The sequence below is a fragment of the Protopterus annectens genome, chromosome 6.part0 (genome assembly GCF_019279795.1).
Source record: "Protopterus annectens isolate FY-2018-M chromosome 6.part0, PAN1.0, whole genome shotgun sequence".
Classification (NCBI taxonomy): domain Eukaryota; kingdom Metazoa; phylum Chordata; order Ceratodontiformes; family Protopteridae; genus Protopterus; species Protopterus annectens.
In genome coordinates, this window is record NC_056737.1 from 1839138421 (window position 1) to 1839157858 (window position 19438).

General features: G+C 42.6%; 1 protein-coding gene across 4 annotated transcripts in view; it reads left to right on the forward strand.

Annotated features, from left to right (window-relative positions):
* Positions 1–19438, forward strand: part of GLS (glutaminase) — a 1896678-nt gene that overhangs the window by 317243 nt on the left and 1559997 nt on the right. For all 4 annotated transcript variants that reach the window (XM_044075192.1, XM_044075191.1, XM_044075190.1 and 1 more), the window contains exons 6-7: positions 10512–10675; positions 13398–13456. In XM_044075192.1, coding sequence (XP_043931127.1) covers positions 10512–10675; positions 13398–13456 — 223 coding nt within the window. The remainder of the gene's footprint in view (positions 1–10511; positions 10676–13397; positions 13457–19438) is intronic.

Sequence of the window (19438 nt, forward strand, 5' to 3'; positions counted from 1 at the left end):
GTCATGCCTGTTGAGGCAGCCACGAAAAAGGAGCTAGCAGAGCAAAGCTCCTCTGTCCATCCCCCTAACAGAGAATCTAGGAATTTGGACAGATATGGAAAGCGAGTGTATGCTTCAACAACCTTTGCTATTCGATCACTGAATTACCTGGCACATTTTACTAGGTTACAGAGGAACTGAATAAAGGAACTCTCTGACTCTGTCCCTATCCCTGGGTCTATGTCAGAGGGGGAAATGAAAGTTTATTCTGAACGGCTGACCACCCTACGGTCAATATTTAATGTGCCCATGAGGCTAATCTCTCATGTGGCTGAGAGTTCCTGAAGGGGTACAGGTATATCAATAAGGAGGCATGCTTGGATGTGCTTGTGTGACTGCGGAGCCCTTTAAGAAGTCATTCATCAATGCCACCTTTGATGGATCTTCCCTGTTTGGCCTTACTGTTAAGGAGACTTTTATTCAGTAGTGAACAGGATGGAAAGACCTTATCTGCCTTAGGAATCCATTTTTCTACCCCACAGAAATCCTTCTCCAGAAATCAATGCGGTGGTAAGAAAATATGGTTTTCGAAATCTCAAGGGATTCTCTAAGATTCATGTTGAGAATTCTTCCCCTGAGACAGAGGGGGAAATAATTGTAATAATGGAAGACATCTGTTCTTCTCTAGAGACTATCAGGAAGCACTTGCCTTTACACCCAGAAGCCTGGGCAATCGTCACAAAAGACACATGGGTGCAAATAATCCTATCCGTAGGATTTTTTATTCCATTTTTCACAAGATCCACCCAGGATGAAAAGGAGTCTTCTGGATGTTCCATCCAGTCAATGGGAGCAGCCCTGGAAATTCAAAAGCTGTTAGACAAAAGAGTCATCCAGGAGGTCTCACCAGACTAAATAGGATCCATTTTTTACTCTAGATTCTTTTTAGTGCCAAAGAAGACAGGGAACCTGAGGCTCCATCCTGGATCTTGGTTATCTAAACAAGTTCATAAAGAACTCCAAATTACAGATGTTCACTGTTCAGTCCATTCTGCCATTACTCCAGAAAGGGGACTGGATGTGCTTTATAGATCTGAAGGATGCATACTATTATATCAAAATTAACAGACGATCTAGCAGAGCTGGTCATTACCAGTTCAGAGCCCTTCAGTTTGGTCTCACCACAACCCCCAGTGTGTTCACCAAACGTATGGCAGTAGTTGCAGCTCATCTAAGACTGCAAGTTATTCAGGGTGTTTCTGTATTTAGATGACTGGCTTCTCACTGCGTCAGCCAGGCGTATATTAATAATAGCCAGAGACTATACTATTTTTTTCAGTTGACCACTTTCTAGACATCACCGTAAATCTTCCATAGTCCAAACTTCAACCAGTACACGTCTTGAAGTTTAGGGGCTCGCTTAGATACAGCAACTCTTCAAGTATTCTTGCAACAGTGGGAATTCTTTCTCTAAGGTTACATGTCAGTCAGATTGTCTCACCCTTTTCCTCCAGCCAAATTGATTTTAACAGCTTTGGGATCCATGGCCACAGCAATCTCTTTGATTCCAACAGCTCGTTTTCACATAAGAATCCTGCAATGGACATTACAAGTGCAGTGGTCCATCTTGTATCAACCCTTACGACTTTCAATAAAACTGTCCAGGGTTTGCAAATACTGATTGAAGTGGTGGATCCAGTCCACCGAGATTTGCCAAGGTTGGCCCTTTGTCCTTCCTCCACTCATCACCAAGTTGACCATGGATGCTTCCCAGTTTAGGGAGGGCATTACTTGGGGATGGATTGTTCAAGGCACGTGGACCCCAGTAGAGACCAAATTGCATATTAATGTCCTGGAGATGAGAGCCGTTAGCATTGCAGGCCTTTCAGAACTCTCTTCCTCTACGGACATTTGCTATTCAGAAGGGACAATACATAAGTGGTTTGGTACATCAGCAAATGGAAGGAAACATATCTCGCCCTCTTCGCCAAGAAGCACTGAGATTTTAACAATGGGCACTTTCATCCATCCTCTTTCTTGTAGCAACACACATTCCAGGCAAATCAAATGTTCTTGCAGACAGGCTCAGCAGAACTACAGTGGCAAACATGACTTTCGTCAAGTGGGGTCAACCATGCTGCGATCTATTCACTTCTCCCTTCAACAACAAGTTCAGCAGATTCTTTGCCCTAATCCTCCCTCAGGGACAGTCACTGAGAGATGCTGTAGTCCACATTTGACCCTTCGGTCGTGTTTGCACTTATCCTCCCAACCCCTATTTCCCAAGTTTCTTCAGAACGCTGTCAGGTTGAAGAGCAAAGTAATCCTCATGATCTTTTGTCTTCGGCAGATTTGATTTCCCTTTCTGTGTTCTCATTTAATATGTCCACCTTGGACACTAGACCCCAGTCCAAATCTCCTCTCACACCCGTCAGGCATAATTCACCCGGACGTTCCAGGCCTGAAATTAACCACATGGTTTCTCCAATTCCAATGATGTCTAGACATTCCAGTCTTTCCTCTTCTGTTCGAAGAATCTTGTTTTCATCTTAGAAAACCCTCTTCAAGAAAGATTAATAAAAGTAAATGGAAGAGATTTTCCTTATGGGCTCAGCAGAGAGATTTGGATCCTTTCTTGGCTCCAATCCCTGGTGTTTTAGAATTTCTAGCTTTTCTTTTTCAAAGTGGGGCCAGTTTCTCTACTATTAAAGTTCAACTGGCTGCCATTTCGAATTTCCACATTGGAGATGATATTTTCTGTTTGGCATCATCTAAGTTGTGTAAGACTTTTCTTAAGGGCACTTTTTTACTTAGGCCATCAGTTAAGGATCCTATACCACCTTGTGATCTTACTTTAGTGTTACAGACTGTGACACAATCACCCTTTGAACCATCCACACAAGTTGACCTCAAATTTCTCTTTTGGAAAGCAGTTTTTCTGATAGCCATAACCTTGGCTGGGTGAGTCTCTGAACGCCAAGCACTCTCTTCTAGGCTGCCTTATTTGATCTTCCATAAAGACAGAGTGGGTTTATGTACAAATCCATCCTTTTTACCCAAAGTTGTTTCAGAAGCAAACATCAGTCAAGTCATCAATTTACCCGTTTTTTTCTCTAAATTTGGAAGTAAATGAGAATGCATGCTTCATTCTTTAGACGTACATAGACAGCTTTGTTTCTGTCTTCATAGAATGAAGGAAATTAGAAAGACTGATCAATTGTTCATTTCCTTTGCCAAAAACAAGTTGGGTAGGTCTGTTTCAAAAATTCCAGAAAACCAAAAGGAAAAAAGTGCCCAAAGACCAGAAAAAACAAATAACAGTAAAAAAGGGCAGCCAGGAAGGATGACCGACACTCTGAGTTAAAATGAAGATTGATTTATTAATCCAACAAAACACAAGTCCCTTGTAAAGCACAAATACAGACCGCATAAATGCTCAATGTTTCACTGCATTTAGACTTCATCAGATGTACCCCACCAATCCATAACACTATAAATACCTTACTTGACAAAAAACCCCAGTCAGAAACAATGGACAATAATGCAATAAAAATTAAAGCAATCTACTCACAAATACTTGTATATCTAAAAGACGCAACAAGATAAAATTAGTAATACCAAGAATTACTAGTATTTTCACTTCATACATGTAAAAGAACAAAAAAAAAAAACGGTGGTGGTGCTGCGGTAGAGTTGTCACCTCACAGCAAGTTGTTGTCCCGTTCAATTCTCAACTAGAGCGTCTTCTCTGTGGAGACGTGCGTGAATGGACGTACCTTCGTTGAACGTTGTGCGTCAGGGCCGGCAACTCAGCACGTAAAAATCAACTGCCAATCATTAGCGGACCGGAGTTCCGCTATGGCGACCCCTAACCGGGAAAAGCCGAAAGGAACAACAACATGTAAAAAAAAAAAAAAAAAAAAAAAAAAAAATTATATGCATTCTTATAAACATACAAGAGGATTTATGTGGTTTGTATTTGTGCTTTACAGTGGACTTGTGTTTTGTTGGATTAATAAATCAGTCTTCATTTTACCTGTCATCCATCCTGGGTGCCCTTTTTTGCTGTTATTCTGTTTCAAAAATTATTGTAGCTGAGTGGATTACTGATTGTATTTCTAATGTCTGCTCAGTAAAAGGTGTGACCTTGCCAGGACAATCAAAAGTTCTTTCAGCTGGGTCAATGGCTACATCATCTGTTTTTTGGGCAAGCGCTTCCACCTTTTGTTATTTGTGCAGCTGCCACTTTGTGTAAAGCTCATACCTTTGTGGCTCATTACAAATTGGACATCATGTCTAGAAATAGAGCTGCTTTTGGCTTTGTGGTACTCTGGAATATCCTTCCATGAGGACCACCCAAGGTTACTGTAGCTGGGGACTCTGTTCCATTAGTTGAGGAGTGAATTAAAATTGCATCAGATATTGACGTTATGTACTTAACATAACTATGCATCTGTGGTGTAAGTTTTCATTCTTCCTCAACTCCCCTCCCATCTTCCCCCTTCCTTATTTTTGGGAAAGACCTGATGGAGTTGGTTAGGAACCATTATTCCTGTTTAAGCCCCTGTCTGGTTCTGTTCTATCACGTCATTTTCTGTCAAACATTATTTAGAGACCGCAAACTCGATCTGAGGTAAAGCAGTATTTGGGGGCATTGTGGGTAAAGGGAGGAGCTCAAGAGTTGGATCCTACACTGTGAGAAAAGTAGCAGAGTCACATCCGAGGATAGGATCCGAACCCATTCGTTGAGGAAGAATGAAAATTAACAACACAGATGCATAGTTGGGGAGCACTGAGCAGCCTATTTGTCCCTAGAGGAGTGGTTCCAGCCAGAAACTTGTAGTCTATTGGCCATTTTGGGTCAATTCATAGCTCTTTTCAGCCCCCTGTAATAAAGCCGCTTTAGCGCGCTTTTTCGCTTGTATTCAACTCTGCACCGCTCCTTGTGGTGTCTTGCAGAGTTCTACAAGCAGCAGAGAGCAAAAGAGTGACTTTTTCCTGATTTAAGTATTTTTTTTCTGGCTTTTTGATTATTTACTGCTTAGCGACTGCATTTTCGCCTGTTTATACAGCTCTGCATTCTATTTAAACTGTTTTTGTGTTGATTAACTGTTTTGCACCTTTAAAAAAGTTATTTGTTGCTTAATTTTACCTGTAGGCTAATACACTCAAGTGCGCTAGCCGTTTAAAAGCATTTATAGCATTTACTGTCTGTTTTTCCTCTGTTTTCTGCAAAAAATAAATAAATAAATAAAAAATCTTGTTTTCCCGCCTTACTGAACTAGAATAGTCCAGTCTTCAGAGTTTGCTGATCTCTGGGCTTTGGCTTCCTTCCTGTGCTATTCCGTATCCTTATTTGGATAAAGGGAAGCTTCTTTGTTCACCAGTGGGAGTGGGGAGCACTGAGCAGCCTATTTGTCCCTAGAGCAGTGGTTCCAGCCAGAAACTTGTAGTCTATTGGCCATTTTGAGTCAATTCCTAGCTCTTTTCAACCCCCTGCTATAAAGCCCGCTTTAGCGCGCTTTTGCGTGATTTAGCGCAGAGTTGCCCATAGAGCACCATCGGGCAGCGCCGGTTAAACAAGGTTAAACTATTTCTGGCTCCGTAAAGTCTGCTCTTCAATTTTTCCCTTAGAACTTCTCTACTTGCAATCTAAACAGTCTATTCTCTATCTCAAAAGCTCAGCACTTGCTCCTAAAGCATTTTTATATAGGTAAAGTACTTATATACTAAACAAAGTACTACATTAGCCTAGAATCCTCTTGAGTACCCATTTCCCTATAGGTCCCTTCTGACTCAGTTACACAGAAACTTTTTCACTTTTTCTAGCATGTCAAGGGTCAGTTGCTAGCGTCCTCTCCTGTTCAGCTGGTGAATCTGGGCATCTTGAGGCAATGTTACAATTGCCTCATGTACACAGACAACCCACTCCTTCTCCCACAAAACACAAATACATGTGAGAGATGCAACTATATAGCCAAACTGGAGGCTGAGCTCTCTCAACTCAGGACTGGCAAGACCAGACAGGAGGAGAAGGAAACCACGCACACCACAAACCCAGTTTCACATAGAACTATCACAACTGCAAAACAAACACATAAACACACAAAGACATACTCGGAGGCACTGATCAAAAATCTACCAAAACTACAGAGGTCTCCAAAGCAGACACCCAAGCAACTGCCACCTTAAGACATAAGACATGCAACACATAGCTCTCAAAGTCAGTGTGCTAAACAGTCACAGCCCTTAAGGCCAAACACAATGCCAGACACACTTGTTATAGGTGACTCCATAGTCAGACACACTGACGTCCCACTCACCAGACTGATCAAGGAAAAGATCACAGTAAGCTGCCTGTCGAGCGCTAGAATCCGCCACATAACACAAGCACTCAGGTCACGCCACAGCAAGTACAAGTATGACTCGGTCATTGTCCATGCTGGTGTGAACGACCTGAGACGTACCTCCCTGGACTACATGAAAAGAGACATAGAGGAGCTCTCAGATTATGTAGCCCAGGCCGGTATGACCCTGACCCTGAGCAGTATCCTACCCTCACCAAGAATGATGCCACAATACAGAGACAAAATGATCAGCTTTAATAATTGGCTTAATTACTGGTGTCATTCTAAGGGGATCCAATGTCTGTCTGCCTGGGATGACATGCTTGACAAGCCACGCTGCTTCAAGGGACGGCTTGCACCTGTCACCCTGGGCTTCCGGATATTGGCAAAGGCTCTTGCCACCCCCATAGTGCCTTTTTTAGGCAAGGCTCAAATGATAAACCTACCACCCTAGAAAACAAAAATGGAAAAAACTAAGGGTAATACTGCTCAATGCCAGAAGTCTAAACCTCAAGATGCACACCCTCGAAGCCCTCCTCAGTATGGAGAACATTGATGTCTGTGCTGTGACTGAAACCTGGTTCAAGGCTCCTGAGAGCACCCCAGCACTATCAGGTTATACCTCATATCATGCGTTCCGGCCCCAAAATCCAGACCGAACCACAAAAGGAGGGGGAGTATCCATATTCATAAAGGATACCCACACCTCCAAGTTAGTGGCAACGCACGAAGCATCGGAGACCATCCAGGTGCAATTAACCATAGGTAAAACTGCCCTACAGTTTGTAGCATGCTACAGACCACCCTCTCAAACTCAGGAAACCCACACAGCCTTCCTGAAGACACTGGAGAGTATGAATGTCTCTCCAAACACCATCATATTGGGTGACTTCAACTACCCAAACATAGACTGGGAACATTACTCAAGCCCCAACACCCTAGCCCAAAGGTTCCTGGTGTTCATAAACTCAAATGCTATGGAACAACTAGTCACCATTCCCACAAGAGGAGAAAATATACTAGACCTGATCATCACAAACATGGGGACAAAATGCTCCACACTGGAAGTATATCCCTCATTGGTGAGATCAGACCATAAATTAATCTCACTGGAGATCCACATCCCGCCCCCAACCCCAGCAAAAGACCACAGTGAAGAACTTCTCAAAAGCAAACTTCACACTTCTTAAGACTGGAGTGGTATCCTTCAAGGCCCCTGAGCCAGTGGAAACCACAACCCACACTGCTGAAACCCTTACAAATTCCTTCTACGAGCACCTCCAGGAATGTATGGATCAAGCAATCCCTAATAAAATCAAGACCCTTTCCACCAAAGGCAGGCACCCGGTCTGGTGGACCCCAGCCATAAACAAACTCTACAACAAGAGGAGAAAGCTACTACATGACAGAGCAAAATCCCTAAAAGGGAAGGCATCTCTGATCAATACTAGCAAAAACTACGATCACTCATAAAATCATCCAAGGCCAACTTTGAGAGAAAAATCGCTAAAGACACAAAAGACAATCATAAGGCCTTCTTTAGCTATGTTAGAAACCTGGGTGGAAACTCCCAGATATGCTCAGAATTAGTCCAAAATGATACAAAAATCACTGAACCCACAGACATTGCCAACATACTGGCAGACAGGTTCAGTGCAAATTCTCCCCCCCCAAAAGGAGAAATATCTATCCCACCAGAGTCTAGCCTCCCAAACATCTCAGATGCCCAGGTGAGAGCTGCTCTCTCTAAAGCAAAAAACACAGCATCAAAAAACACAGCATCAATGGGACCGGACGGTGTCCCTGGCTGTGTGCTACACGAACTCAATGAGGAACTAAACCCACACATAAGGCTGCTGTTTAATCTTAGCCTTACTGCAGGATACGTACCCAAAGAATGGCGTACGGCAACTGTGGTCCCACTCCACAAAGGCGGTGCTTCTACGGACCCTAGAAATTACCGCCCCATAAGCGTGACGAGCCTTGTCTGCAAAGCTATGGAGAGGATCATGATGGAACTCATAAATAAAGACATTGGGGACCTACAGACACTGGATCCTACCCAATTTGGCTTTGTCAAGGGCAAATCCTGCCTCTTGAACTTGGTCAACTTTTTCGAAACAGTCTCTAAGAGCATTGATGAGGGTAAGGCAGTTCACACAGCCTACCTTGACCTAGCAAAAGCGTTCAACACAATACCCCACTCTGGCATCATAGAAAAGCTCACCAGCTTAGATGTAAACCCATATGTCACAAGATGGGTTGCAAACTGGCTCAAGGACAGAACCCACAGGGTTAGAGTTGCTGGTGCCATGTCAGACTCTAAGCCGGTCATGAGCGGTGTCCCACAGGGCTCAGTCCTGGGCCCCCTCTTGTTCGGCATTTATTTTTCTGAAGTGCAGGCAAACATAAGGGGATTGTGGCTGACAAAATTTGCAGATGACTGCAAACTGGGAACCATAATTGACACTCCATCAGACACAGACATCCTCCAGAGAGGTCTCATAGAAATGGATAACTGGTGCCAGAGCCATGGCCTTAAGCTAAATGCCAAAAATGTATAGTCATACCCTTTGGGAAAAACAAGGTAACCCCTAATTACCACATAGGTGGTAATCCATTAAACACGGAAGAAGTTATCAGGGACCTGGGGACCCAAGTTGACAGTAACCTCTCTTTTGACACTCACATTGCCAAAGTGGTTAGGAAGACCTTCTACATTGCCCACCTGATCATGAAGGGATTCACATCCAGATCAGGAGAGGTCATTGTACCCCTGTACTCTTCACTTATCAGACCAATGATTGAGTACAACGCCCCATTCGGAATTTGCCTTACCCGACACCTGCAGCAGTTGGAAAGACCCCAAAAGTTCCTCACCAAAAGGATAAAGGGGCTCAAACATATGTCATAAGCTGCCCGACTGAAGAAACTCCAGCTCTATTCAGTCGCATACCGTCTGCTCAAAGGTGATCTGTGCCTGACATACAATGCCATGTCCAACCCGGAATTAATAGACATGCTCCACCTCAAAAAATCCAAATCCACCAGAGCCACGAGAGCAAGAGACTTAAACCTCAACACGGATATAAATAGGACGTGCTGGAGGGACAGATTCATCACCCAGAGACTCCCTACACTATGGAACAGAAAGAATCCCAGTCCATGTGAGGCAGAGCCCCTCACTGACTCTGTTCAAGAGAAATCTTGACGAGTGGATGGGAGATCGTAGGTTTACCCCGGGAATCATCTCTGTGTCACTGCTGGACAGAGGCACAGCAAACTAATGGGTATAGTATTCTCATCCTAAGGGGTGGTGAAAGCCAACACGGATATAAATAGGATGTGCTGGAGGGACAGATTCATCACCCAGAGACTCCCTACACTATGGAACAGAAAGAATCCCAGTCCATGTGAGGCAGAGCCCCTCACTGACTCTGTTCAAGAGAAATCTTGACGAGTGGATGGGAGATCGTAGGTTTACCCCGGGAATCATCTCTGTGTCACTGCTGGACAGAGGCACAGCAAACTAATGGGTATAGTATTCTCATCCTAAGGGGTGGTGAAAGCCACACACACTCTGGCTAGGCTTATAAATGCCCTAGGGCAGATAGCCTAGTATGAACCTATGAACCTATAATTTAAATTTCTGTCTTCAGGACACTCTACTCTCTTTTCTTGGGAGCAAGAAAGTATTACATTTTGCCACCTACTTTTATACTGGCATGGTCTAGTGCCTCTGGATATACAGGAACTTGGATGGTGCCTTAAAGGTGTGAAAGTTGGCCGGATGTGTGATCCTTGATAAGATACATTCCTAGACAGCTTGGGCTACTGCAGCAGTAATCGATTTGAACAGCTACTGTTAGGTAAGTTTACTTGCACAACTATACTTAGAGGCCAGAGGCCATATTAAAGCACAGACTCCATATTTACCAAGTATACTAAATAGACAACCCAAGAATCTGTTGACATCTTAAATATATTCATAGAGTTTTGGAGTTGCATATATAAATTTGGAGCTTATTCCTTAAATGCGCAGTGTTGGAAGCATTGAATTTGAAATGTCTTGCAGTTCTACTAAAACAAAGATTGTAACAAAAATTAGTATTTTGCAATGATCTGTTAGAATAAATTAGTTTGCTTCGGTATTGTTTGACATATACTTTTTTTTATCCTTTTTAGGCATTCTGTAGGAGATACAAAAGTTCCATTTTGTCTCCAATCCTGTGTGAAACCTCTGAAATATGCCATTTCTGTGAATGACCTTGGAACGGAGTATGTGCATAACTATGTTGGAAAAGAGCCTAGTGGACTAAGATTCAATAAATTATTCCTGAATGACGAAGGTAAAATTACTGCACACAAATTAAACATTTTATATTTGATACTGTCTTGAAAAGGCTCTTATTAAAAAGTCGGCCTTGAAATGCCAAATGCTGAAAAGATGAAAAAAAAAAGGTTCAAAACATAGGAGAAGAGCGGATCTCAAAAAATTGCTGCTCTTCTTAAAATTTCTTATTGCATGGGGGAACCCCCCCCCCCCCTGCATGTGAGGGAGCAAGCCTCCCCCCCACCCCAAACTTATATAAATACCAACTTTAAGATTGCCATGTCTTGGAGAAAAAAAAAAGAATGTTCCAAGAAATGGCATCTTGAACTTAGTATGTACAAGTCTGATTTATAGGCAATTCAGTCTCCGCATTTTGGGACTTGGTGTAGCAGGTCTTTACATTTCAAATTATTACCCTTGAAAATGTTTCATAAAGGAAAGATCGTATATTGTACTCTGTTTATCTCAACCGGCTGGTTAGCTGCCCTTGTGGTAGATCCATGCTGTCAACTTTTCCACATAGCTGCTTCTCTAGTGTCAGAGCTCCACCCTTCAGCTGTAATGCATTGTATTGCTGTTGTGCCCCTGATCTTGTTTGCCACCATCTGCATTACACTATCCTCCAGACAAGCGCTTGTCTCTTATTTTATGATAAGTGGTATTTTTTTATTGCTACAGCTTATCTCCATAAAAATCTAACTTTGCATCACTTTAGATTATATATCCTTGCTTATTATTAGCCTGTGTATTTTACCGCAGATTAGTTCTCATCATTATTTATGACTGGAAATCTTTGTTCTGCTTTCTCTTTCACTTTGCTTTTCTATTTGAGGATTTGTTTTCCATTTCTCCTTTTTTTACTTTATTATGCAGAAAGCTTCTGGCTTCCTTACATTCTCCAAATGTGTGCAAGAAACTCTGCCCCAGAGCACATATGAGCTTTGCTTTGTGTGCCTGGAGCTGGAGCATCTGCAAGTACAATATATTTATAAATCTTTTGGTCGAAGGCCACCTCTTTTCTCACACCTTCTCATCAAACAGTTCCTAAGAGGGGTTAACAACCTGAGGCCACCCAGAAGAGCTCCTACCCTAGCTTGGGACCTAAACTTCATGTTGGAAAAGCTCACCGTGCCCCCCTTTGAACCTGCAGCTTTCTCTCTTGGAAGACAGCCTGGCTTCTGGCCATCACTTCAGCTAGAAGAGTATCAGAGCTACAAGCACTTATGGCTGTAGAGCCCTTCATTATTTTCCATGCTGACAGGATATCCCTCAGGACTAACCCATCCTTCATGCCAAAAGTGGTGTCCAAAGTGTGGCTCTCAACCAATCCATTCATATGCCCACCTTTTTTCCCTAACCCACAAAACAAGGGGGAAGAATTATGCACACTTTAGATGTGCACAGACAGCTCAGATTCTACCTAGACAGGACTAAACCTTTTAGAAAAACTGATCAATTGCTAGTCAGCTTTGCTGCAGGAGCAGAGGGCAAGACCATATCCAAACAAGCAATCTCCAAATGGATAGTACACTTATCCATTTCTGCTACAAACAACATGGGAAAGCTCCCAAGGGGGTCAGGACGCATTCCACCAGAGCAACCTCCACCTCTGCAGCTTTTCTCAGAGGGGTCCCCACCAGGGGCATCCTGAAGGCTGCAAAATGGACATCTGTTCATACCTGCACCAAGCATTACCACCTGCCTATCTTCTCCAAATCTAGGGCAGGCTTTGCCACTGCAGGGCATCCTAGCCAGCCCCCAATCTTCTCGACTGCCTCCACCCTTTTCTTCAGCTTTGGGAATCAACTCAAATGTGATGACTGCAGCAGTGAAAGACGAAGAACCATAGTACAGTTGTGTACACTTACCACAAATGTAGATGTTCGAGTGTATTCACTGTTGCAGTCCTGGTTTCCCTCTCTCCATCCCCCTTGTCTCTCTCTCTTCTTACAAGGAATATTTTGGTATTTACTTTCTACTGGTGGTGGTCTTCCACCATAACCTCCCTATTGGGGGCTCCTGACAGGGCAAGAAAATCTGATGTAATGGCGTCAGCTGCCTGCTTTTATACCACTGATGACCTGACGTCAGTCCTGGAGCGACAGCAACCGACGCAGAAATACTAAGCCTCTGGCATTCAGGCCAACTGAGGGCTACCCTGGCAGGGATAACCCAAATGTGATGACTGCAACAGTGAATATACTTGAACATCTACATTTATGGTAAGTGTGCACAACTGTACTGTCTTTGAAGTGTGCTCAATTCCAATCTGTAAGAAGCTAAAAGGGTAGCAAACTGCAGGATACCAAACCACCTTCATGGCTGTATGGATGATGGTCCCCTCCTTTTGTCTATTGTTGCTTTCACAAATGGTCTTTGAAAAGCTGGGGAATGAATGGGCTTGAGAATTATCGATAAGAAATGATTGATGCTGGGCAGACACAGGGGGAAAATGTACAGAATTAAAAATATCTATTTAAAGAATTCCATTCCTTTTTTCTTCATAAACAGGTGACTTGCATGGAACTGGGATCATTTTCTGTTACTTACTTTATTGTGGTTATGTATTTTGGTGAAGTTGCAGATGTTTGTGTCCTGTTATATTAGAAATTGAAACATTATGATGTAAACTTGAATACATATTAAATATAAACTATATTAATATTTTTAATTTGCTTATTTGACACTTTTTAATTAAAGAGCTTAATGAAATAAACTTTTGAAATTGTAATCCCCAGATAAGCCTCACAATCCTATGGTGAATGCAGGGGCTATTGTGGTTACTTCACTTATTAAGGTAAGTCAGAATTAGTTGTTTTAGTAGTAGTATTGCAACAGTGCTTTCAGTATGGATTGCAGAAAGAGCATGTTTTTTTTTTTTAGTAAAGATAATTGGTAAGATAATATAACGCATACTAAATTCTGACAATTAACTGTAATAAATCTGACATTGTCATTGATCTCAACATTAGTTGCTGACATTTATACAGGCAGCACGTTTTCATATTTGTGGTGTCCTTTCTCTCTCTTTTTCTGAGAGCTCTCCCAGACAGATGTCAGCCGTTCTCCAGTTGACTGGCCCATTCATTCCCCCTAGGGTTTAGATTTGAGCATGGTAGACCATTTCCAGGCAGCGATTGAGGTTTTCTGATGGAGTAAGCTCATGTGCCCAACAAGCTGACATAAATGCTCAGTTAATTGACAGCATGGTATCTCTTCCTATCAAAGGGGGACGTCCACACACCCGTACATAGACAGACACACACACTGGCTGTCACTCTCCTCTTAACCACAGGAGTCAGCATCGCAGCTGACTGAACCATGTGTTTTCCCCCAACAATGGGCAAGTTCTCATCAGCTGCTCAGTACTATCCTCCCCGATAGGCTTCTCCAGCGTTTGGACTTCTAACTGAAACCGGATCATCTGGGCTATAGTGAAGGCTTCATCCTTCTATGCCCCATGCTTACTACCCAGTTTCTGTTGTGAGTTTCATAAGGTTTAGCAATTGCAAGAATTGTTTGTAATCCAGTGCATATGCATTTACCTTTTTAACAGCCTTGGTTTATAACAACACGGATTGTCTTTTGACAAACATGTCTGCCTAATGCAAGCTTGCTATTTAAAAGACCAGTAGAGTTTTATTTTGTTAAGAGGTTTGATGTCTTATTTCTTTGGTATGAAAATGAGATCATTTCCTCTTACTGACACATTATTGTAAAGAATTCATTTTTGAAAATGAACAAGATTTTTTTTTCTAATGAGGGGGCAGGGATGCTGAACAGTACACCAAACTGATTTTCTTTAAAAGGATTTCACCTTATTTTTATCATGTTAGATTTGTTTAAATTTACCACACAGCTAAATGCTGTTGCATATAGCTAGACTGAATATCATGTATCTGATAGCAGATGTTTGCTGTCTAGTGCCATTTCAAGGGAATACATTCATTTTTTTTTATCCTTTATGTTCCCAAGTTAAGTAGATTTATGTATCGTCTGTAATGTACTGACTGTTATCATTGACTGTTTACGTATTTTATTAACTGTTGGCAGCAAGAGTTTCTCTGGTTCGATCCTCTGCTGGGGTGTCTTCTGTGTGGAGTCTGCATGTCCTCCCTGTGGTCTCGTGGGTTTCCTCCCACATCCCAAAGGTGGATTGGGCACTCTAAATTGGCCCTAGGCCTGAGTGTGTGTGCCTTCTGTGGAAGGTTGGGTGCTGGGCTGGCAACTCAACACCATAAAACTCCACTGCCAGTCATGAACGAACAGGTGATCTGCTGTGGCGACCCCTGACCGGGAAAAGCTGAAAGAAAAAGATTAGCTGTTGGCAGCTGCTGACATAGGTGCCTTTAATGGTTATAACTACAGCTCTTAAGTTTATGTAAAAGATTATTTGTTTGGAAGCAAAAAAGGGCCTGCTGATATCAGTGTTTTTGACCTTGCTGACATGACCCTTCCCTTTGTGGTATAAGGTAACATGACCAGGAAAAATGCTGGGATGAAAACATTCGGCATATTTCCACAGTTTAGTGAATGAAGGCTATATAACAAGTGTGTCGCATCTCCTTCAGGAGGAGAAAATGATCATGTAATCATCTCCATTACTAATATGTGGTTTTGGAAGCAGTAAGTTTCTCTGTTGTTGGATTCTTGCATTTAACTGCAACACTGGAGAAATGTGTAAATTGTGTTTAAATGTGATTGCTGCTTTGAGTGAAAGACAGCCAGCTGGCTAATTTTGAATTTGGAAGTGTCATTATTATTTTTTTTTTTTTTTACAGGAACATGACATCTAGTTTTGTAACTCGGGTATGGTTAGCAAGCCTGAGTCCTGGAGGGCTGGCTGGGGAAGAAGTCTGAGTTGTCATTAAGCTGCTGTCCTTCATTGAAGAGAGAGAGAGATCAAAGGAATGCATTTCCTTTCAAGAAATGTATCTCAAAATGTTTGACGAACCATATTTATTTATGGAATCTTCATAGGAGATTACTAAGCTAACTGTTTGAGGCCTTACAAGCCTAGCCATATAACCTGATTTTACCCAATATATGGCCCCTAGGGGCAAGATGATGACATGGATTTGTGCCTATGCATTGAGCATCGGGTCTATGTCAATTATTCGAATGCTTAAAATGTCGATTGTTATATGGTCGAGACCATATGTTCGACATTTCAAGTGTTCAAAGGTTGACTTTTAACAGCACCGTACAGTGCAGAATAGGAGAATTTCCGTTTTCTGCACTGAAGTACGGTCTCTGAGTTTGTATATTTAAGTAGGGAGGTGTGGGGGTGCAGGAGGGCTTGCAACCAACCCTGCTCGCACTGCTAGTGCATGTTTTTTTATATTAGATATTCAAACTTCCAAATATTGACCATATGGTCTCGACCATATGGTATTCGACATTTTGGAAGTTCAAATATTTAACATAGACCCTGAATATCTTGCAGATTACCCTTCCCCATAAGGGACACGTACTACCCCAGGTGTGAATTTTCAGTTCCCAGCCATTGATCCAAACTGAGTTTGAAGAAAGCCAGGGAAGGGCTCTGCTTATTGTGAATAGGAAGCCTGCCCAAAGATGGGGCAATCTATAATATGTATATCGTTCTCTCCAGCATGTTTTGTTTGAGATACTGACTAAGTTTAGATCCATAGATCAGGTTACCCTCATTCTGTTTGACTTGCGGATTTGTAGCAGCTCCATTATGGATGGATTTGTGAATGCTTTGTTGGTCAGGCATAGGTCACCCCTTATTAGTCAGTAGGAGACAAGAGTAAAGGGACAAGGCTTCTATTCTGTCTTCATAGGACACCAACGTGAAATTAACCAGTCAGAACAAAATATGGGTCATGCTGTTAAATGCTAGGAGCTTAAACCAAAAACTGCACTCCCTGGATGCACTTCTCTCACTAGAAGATGTAGATGTCTTTGCAGTCACAGAAACCTGGTTCAAGGCCTCAGAATACCCTGGCCTTGCAAAGCTACAATGCCTTCCACACCTTTAGACCACAAAATGAACATGTGAAAACCAAAGGAGGCAGTGTTTCAGTCTATATTAGAGAAATATTCACCTCCCATCTAGTAAGACTGGACGAGTCCATGGAGTTACGACAGGTCCAGGTTACAGTGGGCAAGACCCCCATTCAAGTCATAACCAGTTATAGATCCCCTCCATGGCTTATGACACCCATGAAGCCTACTTAACAAAACTGGGGACAATCCAAAATTTACCGAGCACACTGGTTATGGGGGATTTCAATTATCCAACCATCAACTGGGAAACCTACGCTAGCCCTAACTTGCTAGCGCAAAAGTACCTCGATTTTGTTAATTCAAATGCCCTAGAACAAATTGTCCATACCCTGACAAGGGGAGCAAACATTCTAGATCTGATCCTCATAAACATGTCAAACAAATGCACTGCTGCAACTTTTAGACCCTCATTAGTTAAAACTGACCACAAGTCAGTCACCTTCGAGCTGGCACTAACACCAGAACTCACAAAGGGTGAAATCAAACTAAAAAAACTTCACCAAGGCAACTATATCCACATAGGTGAAGGTATAAATGCATTCCAAGCCCCACCTCAAGCTGGAAGTGGTAACTCTGCCGAAGCTTGCAGTAAAGCCTTGTACAATCACTTGTGTACGTGTACAAACTCGGCCATATCAGAAAGAATCAAAGCCAGACCCCAAGTAAAAACAAGCTGCTATGGTGGACATCCATCATCAACAAACTTTACAATAAACGCAAGACGTTCCTGTCCAAAAAAGCAAAGGCAAGGCCCCAATAATAGAAAACCCACCCTCTTCAGCCTCAACAGGCAAATAAGACAACTTGTCAAATCCTTCAAGGGCTCCTTTGAGAGAAACTTAGCAAGTACAACCAAGGATAACCATAAGGCCTTTTACAGCTATGTATGTAACTTAAAGGGTAAGACCGAAGCATGTGCAGAACTAGTGGTCAACAGCATCACACACACTGACCTCACAGAGATCGCAAACCTGCTAGCGGATAGCTTTGGTGAAAATTTTACTTCCTTATCCCCTCCTAACTTGCAACAAACCCTCTCCCAACCCCCCCACCCCACCCTACATATCTGAAGAGCAGGTCCTCAAACCCTTGTTCAAGACAAAAAAACAGCCTTTGTGGGACCAGGCAACATCACAGCCTGTTTTCTAAACAGGCTAAAACATGAACTAGCATCACCACTAAGCACCCCTTAGAATGGATAACAGCAACAGTTATTCCCCTCCACAAAGGTGGCCTAGTAACAAACCTGGGGAATTACAGATCCATAAAGCCTGACCAGTCTCATCTGTAAGGCCATGGAAAATATCATTATGGACCTCATAAGTAAAGACATAGGTGACCTCCAAACCCTGGAGCCGTACCCAATTCAGCTTCGTAAAGAGCAGATCCTGCCTGTTAAATCTGGCGGATTTCTTTGAAAATGTGACCAAGGCCATTGATGAGGGCAGATTTTTGCACACAGCATACCTTGACCTGGCAAAGGCATTCGACACAGTCCCACATTCAAGGTATTACCAATAAACTTAGCAAACTGAATGTAGACCCCTTTGTTTTAAGATGAGTTGCTAACTTGGTTCGCAAACTGGACACACACACTATCAAAGTGGGTGACTTCACATCATACAGCAGACCTGTTACTAGTAGGGTACCAAAGGGGTCAGTGCTGGGCCCCCTACTGTTTAGTATATACTTTTCAAAAGTTCAGGTCAAAATTAAGGCTTTGTAGCTGACCAAGTTTGCAGATGTAGGTGCAATCATTGAATCTCCAAAAGATTTCAGTATACTCCGGGAGGGTCTCGTGCATACCAATGACTGATGTATTAGTAATGGTCTCAAACTGAATGCAAAGAAATGCATCATCTTTCCCTTCGGCACAAACAATGTCCCCTCACAATATCAAATCAGCAACAATACCCCCAAGTACCCTTGAAGTGGTAAGGAACCTGGGATCACATGTTGACTGCAACCTCGACTTCGACCACCGTGTGTCTGCTGTAGTTAGAAAAGCTTTCTACTTGGCACACTTGATTAGTAAAGGTATCTCCTCAAGAGCAAAAGAAGTTATAACCCCCTATACTCGGCACTTATCTGGCCCATAATTGAGTATAATGCCTCATTTGGCATGTACCATACTAAGCATCTACAGCAATTAGAGGGACCTCAGAGGTTTCTAACAAAGATCAAGGGGCTCCAGCATGTGCCTTACACAGAAGTCCCTGTCACTATACTCCGTATCATATAGAGACTTATGCTTGGCCCTCTGAGCAATCCAAGACCCAAACCTAATGAACTTGCTGCATATCCGTAAATTAAATGGGAGTAGGGCTACCTATTCCAGGAACCTAAATATGGCCTGCTACTTAAAAAGGTACATGCTGGAGGGACAGATTGGTCTCCCAGTGATTGTCGCATCTTTGGAACGGGCTATACCAGTTCATGTGAAATGGAGAACCTCTATGACACTGTTCAAGAGAAACCTGGATGAGTGGATGGGACACCATAAATTCTTACCAGGGATAGAGCCCACAGCCCTCCTGGACATGGGCAGTCTTCATTAAATGCAATCTTGGGTATTGACAAGATTTCTATGATATTACATTGGGATGAAACAGCTAGGCTTAAAATGACCTCTGGGTCAATAGCCTAGTAAACTCTTATGATCCTATGTTGTGTAGACCCTTTATTTTCATTGTGAGGAACCTCTGAGGTCGCTGCAGTTGCTGTAAGTGCCTTGTAAAAGTACATA